Consider the following 8,996-nt stretch of genomic DNA (forward strand, 5'->3'; position numbering starts at 1 on the left):
TACTATTTTTGTCTAAATTTGAAACATATACTGACGATTTAACCTGTGAGGCAACAAAGTTTCCTTTGTTAAAATTTGCAATCGGCGGCATAAAATGGATATGTTATCCCATGGTATATCAGAATATTTTCCCTAAAAAGTATGTGTCAATTAGTTCTTTTGTTTCCTATGGTAAGGTGGAATCGTGTTGGTTGTCAGAATTATCTTCAAAAAATTCGTTCTAAACTTTTTTCCGTTCTACCTTTCAATTCTACCAGATGGTTCTTATTGATACTTTTCACTCTATTTCTGAAAGCATGGATTAGTCTAGAAGAAGCCCCTTGATTCTTTTTTTTAGACATCATTGACTATTCTAGAAGATTAGGATACATTTACACAACTTCATGTATTCACTTATTTTATAAAATTGATTATATTGATTACATTTTCATCTAGAAAATAATGAAATATAATAAAATAATAAAAAATAATTTTGTTATTTTAATATATATTTATTATTTCATTAAATTACCTTATTAATTTTTTGCGACTGAATGGATAAGTCGTTTTTGTGAAGTTTAAGTGGCTAGTGAAGAACTATACTTTTAATGGAGTGTTTCATACTATTGAAAAAAAAAACAAATCTATTATTATATATTTATATTTATGTTTTATCTAAATGTTATCAATTTCTTTTATTTGTAATTATTTAAATTATTTGTAAATATAAAACTATTCAGCCCTGATATATTTCAGGTTTCAGTGTGTAGTAAGAACGCGGCTACGAGAGAAAGTTGAATATTCGTCCAAGGTGATTCCGCTTATACATCCTTTGAATTTTGCTATAAAATCGAAAGGATTTTGACAAACGGTATCAGTTCTCTACTACGAACAGAATAAACAACAACAATGGCATACAAAGTAAGTGATTGCGCCATGTTTGAATATATGAGGCGCAAAATGAATGATTATGTATGATACCGTTTAAATAATTGAGAATGAATGTCAGAATTATAGTACATCTCTTTAATAAAATATTGTTCGGTTCTTCCCTGTATTATAATAATTTTTTTACTTTAAAATGGCAGTTGCTAAAAATAGGTACGTTATATATTAATCAAAATATTTTCACGATACCATGTCGAAAGAACGATGTTAGTTTAACAGCGATCCAATTATCAATCCATTTTCATACTTGTATAGTATTTTGAAACCAGTCAAACTATGTTGAATCGATCTGTACAATTAATAATTAGATCTTATGAATTGAGAACCGGTTTATTGCTGGTCTTTTTTTTACAAGAATCCGTTATTTAATTAGTTCAATTAACGTTAGTAAACATCAGCAATAACAACTTCCTTCGGTTCTAGTCATTCATAATACACTATAGCTTGCTAATACTACCAAAAACCTTTATGAATATTAATATAACGACTTTGATGTCGATGAAGATGGCTCTCATGAAATAATCCATGAGTTTTGGCTCTTGAAATTTGTGTAGTAGAAAACTATTGTTTTTGTTTGACAAGTAATGAAACAATGATGCTAAAATTATTTAAAATGACATTTTTATTCAAGTCGGGTGGTAGCCATTTTTAATTTTCTTAAAATCCTTTTTATTGCATGTAGAAGACTGGAAGTTAGTTAATTTATCAACTACTAACCTGACTGTTCTTTGGGAGTATAAGCTAGGTTTACGTTTACTAAGTCTTCGTCTAACCAATTCATTGTATTCGAACTTTTTGGTTTAGTATTATAAATTATTATAAATTTATAAAAGTGTTTGATGGGCTCAATGTTACTAAATTAATAATTATTATTTTATGTAAAAATTGTTAAAATCATCCAATTTAGTAGTTTATCTGATTCACTGATTAGAGTCAAATAAATAATTGCATAATATAATATATAATTTTAAAATAGTCAAATGTTTATGACATCTATATATTTGATTTGATTTATGATCTATATACTATGTAAAAATATATATTACTTATTTCATATATTTACAGTTCATCGTACTTGCTGCTACTTTGGCTTTCGCCAATGCTGGCCTTCTTCAAGCTCCCGCAGCTGTAGCTTATACTTCACCAGCTGTATACTCCAAGTCTGTGACCGCAACTTCACAAGTTCATCCCTCAGAATATGTCTCTACTTATGCTGCTGCCGCTCCAGTTGTGTCAACTTATGCTGCTCCTGCTGTCTCTGCTTACTCCGTTCCAGCACCTGCTGTAGTATCCAACTATGCCGCTCCAGCTTATTCTACATACTCAAGTGTTCCAGCTCTGTCATATGCTGCTTCAGCTCCAGCTTCTTTAGCCTACTCTGCATATTCAGCTGCTCCAGCTGTAGCTTACTCAGCTGCTCCCGCTCTATCATATGCTGCTGCCCCAGCTGTCGCTTACTCCGCGCCAGTCGTAGCTAAAACTGTAGCTTCCGCTCCAGCTCTTGCCTATTCAGCTGCCCCAGCTGTATCATATGCTGCAGCTCCAGCTCTTGCATACTCTTCTCCAGTTGTAGCCAAATCTGCTTGGTAAAAAAGTGGCCAAAAATTAATTTATTATTTGTGAACTGTTCGTACATTTGTAAGTTTTGTAGTAAGTTGAACTTTTTGTAAATATAAAATTAGTGATTAGAGGAATATGTGTTTTTTATTGAAAATCTTTATAACAGCGGGTATACAATATTTTTCTTATCCCATCGTCTCTGCATATATAGAGAATTTCTGGTTTTCCTACTTTAGAATACATAATATGTATTTATTACAAATCTAACGAATGGATCTGATAATTACATAGATTGATTTTAAAACAGAAAATTTCCAGAACTATCACAAATACTGGATAAAGTTCGCGATAAGGGGAGTTCATGTTAAGAGAAATGAGTTCACCACACAAAAAAATAAAGATTACGCTAAAATTATGCTGTGGACTTAATGAGATCAAGACAATTTGGTTTATTTTGGTTTATTAAAACTATTTACGACTATTATTAACTTATATATTTATGTGAAAAGTATTATTTTATTTATAAACCAATAAGGATCCATATATTTTTAATCTAATACATTTAAAAATCTATCTAATCTAAAAAAAATCTAAATTTTATCTAATACATTATCTAATATAACTATTGTCTGTTTGAAGCGTCCAACCGAAATCTGATATCACTGAAACGTTCCTTTTTCCTTGGTATGTTTTCTCCATTCTTTTAATGTTCTGGTGAAATCGTTGACCTTGTTCTTTACTCACAGTTTGCCAGTAGCTGTCTAGGTAAGAATAAAGAAAATGTACTCTAAGACTCATTAACCTACAGCTTGAAATGCCTTTAAGATTATTTTGAAAATCTGTTGACAGTTAAGGTTTTTATGACCGTCTAAAAATATCTCTATGACCTTAAAAGTAATCATCATAAGGTCATAATACGTCTAATGTATAGTTGGACGAAAATTTGCTTCATCTTTGCCTCTGTAAGGTCTAGAATCTGAACCCTGAAAAAATGCTTCATCAATCCTAACTCTATGTGCAGCGGTGATAAAAGAACTATATATGGAGGTTTCTTGGAGGACGTTTTTTTACCTGTCTCTTATAGCTCGGTATCTGCTTCCACACAGACATAAAAAGTAAGAGAACTTGGTAAATCCAGCAACATGCATACATTTTTACATTTTATATCTCATTTAGTTTAATTTGCAAAGAGCTAATTCCTGGAAGGGGGCTAAAAAACGCTGCTTTCAAGGTTTTTATAAATCTATGAAAAGACGACGAAGAATTAAAAAAAATCCTACGTCTCGAAATTTTTCCATTATATTTTCTTTTTCGGAAATCAGTTGAAATTACTTAAAACTGTTTCGATACAGAATTGTGTTATAATTTGGTATAATAAGTATAATAAATTATAATAAGATCAATTCTGTCAATTTTAATGTATATCATGATTTCATTCTTAAATTAAGTAAATTATTCAATTATTCAAGTTCGTGGAACTTGAATTTAAATTATAATAAGTATAATATATTATTATAAGATATAAAATATATAACATGGGATATTCTACGGGACGGGCTATAATGTACCTCAAACGTGCTGACGTCATAAATGTTGATGACGTACAATGGCTGTTTCATTGGACGGGCTATATAAAAATTCAGTGGGTAACAATAACACATTCCAGTGAAGTTTTAAAAATATTGAATAAATTTTTTGGTCTATTCCAATGTTATGGTTTAGATTTCGATCTACTACCATAATTCTGGATTAAGAAAAGAGGCTGAGGAATAATGTCACGTCGACATTTCGGCTCCGTAGCGAATTTCTCCAGCTCTTTGAGATACAAAAGGAATTTTGGCCATTGGCTCACTTTAATTAATATGTGTATTTTCTACCAAGACGCTAAAAAAATATTAAATTGTTGCAATATCCAGTTTATTTGCCATATTTAGTTACCTGTGACTTCTGATTTTTGAAGTAATTTTTACAACTATAAATACACTTTATTTTTGTTTAATTTCCGCGAGATTGTCGATTGTTTGGTTAAGATTGCCGTTATAAGGGAAACACGAAATCAATCGACTTTTGTATACATTGACACAATCATGCTATATAGCGACTGGCCTTTGTTTAATGCCCTTATAAAAATAAAAAGGAACACAAAGTGAATGCGGAAAAAAGTCGCCTGGGAAAAGTTCAGTCGTAGACAGTCGACGGTGGTGCGTCAGTACTGAATGATGGTCAGTGTCTGAAAGATCCAATTTTTGCCATTGAATTAATACACGCGGTATGTATTTAAGTATTTTACCAAGCGTGGGCACTTTACATTACTTGAAACAACTGGTGCGGCTATGGTTTTGACTACAACTGGTGAAGAGTATGCTACAGCTGGAGCAGTGGCATATGATACGGCTGGGCAAGAGGCTGTAAGCAAGAGATGGGGCAGCTACGGTCTTGGCTACAACTGGACCAGCGGAGTAGGCAATAGCTGGGGCAGCAGAGTAAGATAAAGCTGGAGCGGCAGTATAGGATAGAACTGGGGCAGCAGAGTAGGTTACGACTGGAGCAACAAAGTAAGATAAAGCTGGGCATCACCGTAAGTAGAGTAGGATACAACAGATTTAGATACAGCTGGGGCGGAATAGGCAGTGACTACTGGCGCGGCAGCAGAGTATGTTGATACAACTGGAGCTGCTTTGAGGCGGAATAGGCGGATACGACTGGAGCAGCAACAGCATAAGTAGAAACATATTCTGAACTATGGACCTGAAAAGTAGCGGTTACACATTTTGAGTATACAGCTGGGGAGGAATACGCTACAGCTGTTGGGGCATGAAGAAGACCAGCATTAGCGAAAGCTAAAGTAGCAGCAAGTACGCTGAACTGTAAATAAAAATTGTTAATTTACATTTGACTATCTTTTATTAAATTATCTTTTGTTTAATTTCCGCGCGATTGTCGATTGTTTGGTTAAGATTGCCAAATGAGGGAAACACGAAATCAATCGAAACTTGTTTATACAGTTGAAACAGTCATGCTACATGGCGAATGACCTTTGTTTAGCGTCTTTAGAATGATAAAAAGGAACACAAAGTGAATAAGGGTAAAAGTCGCCTGGGGAAGTTCAGTCGTAGACAGTCGACGATGGTACGTCAGTACTGAATGATGGTCAGTGACTGAAAGATCCGAAGGACCCTTAAACAGTATCTGACATTGACGTCTCGGGGTTATAAGTTCTTCGTTCCCTTTGCTTCCTCCTGTGTTGCCGACGCCCTGTATATATTTCCTATCTGGGAAAAAAACGTTACAATATAAAGAACTTGTTCTTCGCCATGACAAAATCGACCGCAATACATTTCCTAAATAGATTTGGACGATAATAAATACATGTAGATTTAGTTAGACAAAATCCAACAGTTTCACAATTGAATATTGCTCTTTTGTGCATTCATATTTGATTTGGGTTCTATATATGCTAAGTTAAGATTACAAATTGATGCAAATAGGATAAAAGTTTGGCTTGATATTTTCTTTCAAGGATATTTTTTCTTAATTATAATTTTATTATATAATTTTTATTCAACAGTTGTATTTATTTATATTATATTTAATTTTTACTATTAAGTGCATTTATTATTTTTTATAATGTTTTACTGTTAAAATTAATAGGTAGTACGCACATTTATTGACTCTCATTGTATTAAATGGATATATGTTTATATGGATATTGGTATATATATTGTTGAATTTATATTGTTCTATAAATAACTAATTTGATTGTTATCATGTACTGTTTACGTTGAAGCAACAAATAAACCATTAATTTGTTAAAGCTATTTTTTGTTTTTGTCATTGAATTAATACACACCGTATTTATTTAAGTATTCGTCTTTATATTTACAAAACGTTCTATATACTACAATTTCTAGAAGTGTACGAACAATTTACAAATAATAAATTATAATAGATTTGTCTTTGGCTCGTTATTTACCAGGCGTGGGCACCATAGCTTGAAACAACTGGTGCGGCGACGGCTTTGGCTACAACTGGAGAAGAGTACGCTACAGCTGGAGCAGCGGCATATGATACGGCTGGGGCAGCAGAGTAAGCAAGAGTTGGGGCAGCTACGGTCTTGGCTACAACTGGACCAGCGGAGTAGGCAACAGCTGGGGCAGCAGAGTAAGATAAAGCTGGAGCAGCAGAATAAGCAACAGCTGGAGCGGCAGCATAGGATAGAGCTGGGGCAGCAGAGTAGGTTACGGCTGGAGCAGCAGAATAAGATAAAGCTGGGGCAGCAGCTACAGTCTTAGCTACAACTGGAGCGGCAGAGTAGGCAACAGAAGGAGCATAGCTTGAAACTACAGCTGGGGCAGCACCGTAAGTAGAGTAGGATACAACAGATTTAGATAGAGCTGGGGCGGAATAGGCAGCGACTACTGGAGCGGCAGCAGAGTATGTTGATACAACTGGAGCAGCTTTGGCTACAATTGGTGCGGAATAAGCAGATACGACTGGAGCGGCAGCAGCATAAGTGGAAACATATTCTGAGGGATGGACTTGAGAGGTAGCGGTTACAGATTTTGAGTATACAGCTGGGGAGGAATACGCTACAGCTGATGGGGCATGAAGAAGACCAGCATTAGCGAAAGCTAAAGTAGCAGCAAGTACGACGAACTATAAAAAACGAAAATAAAAAAATGTTAATTTACTTTTGACGATCTTAAATAATATTTATGAAATAGAATAAATATAATTGTCAGTAAACAAGAGCATATAGACACTGCCATGTCGTAATTAATAAAAATTGCGCATAGTTTCTGTGTCAACATTATAAACACTATAATTGTGTTTCAGAATGTAATATAATCATTCATTCTCAATTGAAAATATCTATTAACATGATCATACATCATCATTCATATTGCGCGCACTATTTTCAGTTACGGCGCAATGTACACTTACTTTACAGGCCATTGTTGTTTCTTGTTTCGGTTGTAGTTGAAAACTGATACCGTTTGTCGAAATCCGCCCAATTTTATAGCAAACTCTAAGGATGTATGGACGGAATCACCTTGGGCAAACGTTCAACTTTCTCTCAGAATCCTACGTATACCGTATTCCTAATGTATACCGATTCTTGAATCACATCAGGGCTGAATCAATTTTTTATCTACATATATTATAAATTTTAGAAAAAACAGATGCTACGCAATAGGAAATATTTCAGTGAGATTACCGAATGTATAAAATCGTTAGTAAATTTGTATATAATTTGCATAATAAAAAATAAATCGTTTTAATATTTTTAATAAATATTATTCATATCGTTTATCTAATTTATAGTTATATCTATTATTAGGTGCTTGTATATGTTTTGATCATCGATATATATAACGTGTTCGAACTTGTTCGGTTTAGTTTCCATTGTCTACTTGTGGAGTGGGAGGTCCTGGCACATCATGTATTCCCATTTGATGCAGAGTTAAATCTTATAACGTGTGTTGTCTAATTTAGACTATTTTATTTAAATACATCATGAGATGTCTTCGTGGGTTTAAAAGGGTTTGATGCCTTTTCTTTATAAAATACCACGCGCTCATCCTCTATTCCCATATATATGAGGCCACCACGCATTCACTGTTTCATTCAGCAAGTTCAAAGGTTAGCAACGCCGGTGGATTGGTACCATGCGGTTCCTGGTTATAAAAAACCACCACGACGACGTCTCCCTCTCTTTTCTTTACTCTACCTCCTTGTAACAGTACTACTTCCACAAGGCAAACGTTTATAGTTATATCTATTATTAGGTGCTTGTATATGTTTTGATCATCGATATATATAACGTGTTCGAACTTGTTCGGTTTAGTTTCCATTGTGTACTTGTGGAGTGGTAGATCCTGGCACATCATGTATTCCCGTTTGATGCAGATATAAAAAGGCATTTACGTAATTAAAAGATTTAAATTTTAGCCGAAAAATAAATAGTTGACACACATACACAAAATGTATAAAATTAAGTTGTAGCTTAAGGAAATAGAGTAGATGAAAGGTGAGGGCTTTAACTTAAAATTAAAAAAAAAATATGTCAGTGGAGCCGAAAGTTTTCAATAAAAATTAAATTAAGGCAGAGCGCCTTGCCACTGTAAATTACGGTTATGTACGGATTACCGTCGATTGCACTTCGGAGTGAAATGATGGAGCCATGTTTGATCCATCGTCACATGTCGAAGCAAAAACTCGAGTTTATTACGGTTGATCATCTTCAAACACTGCTCCGAATCATCAACTCGTCGTTGTTTTTGGTCAAAAGCCGCTTTGCACAGAGCTTTCTCATTTCCAAATATTCGTGAATGATATGATGTACACGTTCAATTGATATTTTGGAGTGTCTGATATTTCATTCAGTTTCAATTTACGGTCATTAAAAATCATTTTGTGGATTTTTTAAATGTTTTCGTCGGCAACAACCTCTTTTGGGGGTCCACTGCGTTCACCGTCTTCGGTGCTCATTTCACCACGTCTAAACT

The 8,996-nt window shown here is 34.1% G+C and overlaps 2 protein-coding genes across 2 annotated transcripts; one reads left to right on the forward strand and one right to left on the reverse strand.

Moving 5' to 3' along the window:
* The first annotated feature begins 863 nt into the window (after positions 1-863).
* On the forward strand, positions 864-2,612 carry LOC143196245 (uncharacterized). The gene is made up of 2 exons (XM_076403909.1): positions 864-900; positions 1,993-2,612. The coding sequence occupies exons 1-2, from the start codon at positions 889-891 to the stop codon at positions 2,515-2,517; spliced, it is 537 nt and encodes a 178-aa protein (XP_076260024.1). The 5' UTR covers positions 864-888; the 3' UTR covers positions 2,518-2,612.
* A 3,731-nt stretch (positions 2,613-6,343) lies between these two features.
* Positions 6,344-7,469, reverse strand: LOC143196256 (uncharacterized). The gene is made up of 2 exons (XM_076403917.1): positions 7,432-7,469; positions 6,344-7,143 (listed from the first exon to the last, which is right to left on the reverse strand). Exons 1-2 carry the CDS (start codon positions 7,441-7,443, stop codon positions 6,457-6,459), a joined length of 699 nt encoding a protein of 232 aa, XP_076260032.1. The 5' UTR covers positions 7,444-7,469; the 3' UTR covers positions 6,344-6,456.
* Between the last annotated feature and the right edge of the window lie 1,527 nt (positions 7,470-8,996).

This window comes from Rhynchophorus ferrugineus, unplaced genomic scaffold, assembly GCF_030347505.1.
Source record: "Rhynchophorus ferrugineus isolate W39M unplaced genomic scaffold, kcgeb_rfMv2 rfM1, whole genome shotgun sequence".
NCBI classification, from domain to species: domain Eukaryota; kingdom Metazoa; phylum Arthropoda; class Insecta; order Coleoptera; family Curculionidae; genus Rhynchophorus; species Rhynchophorus ferrugineus.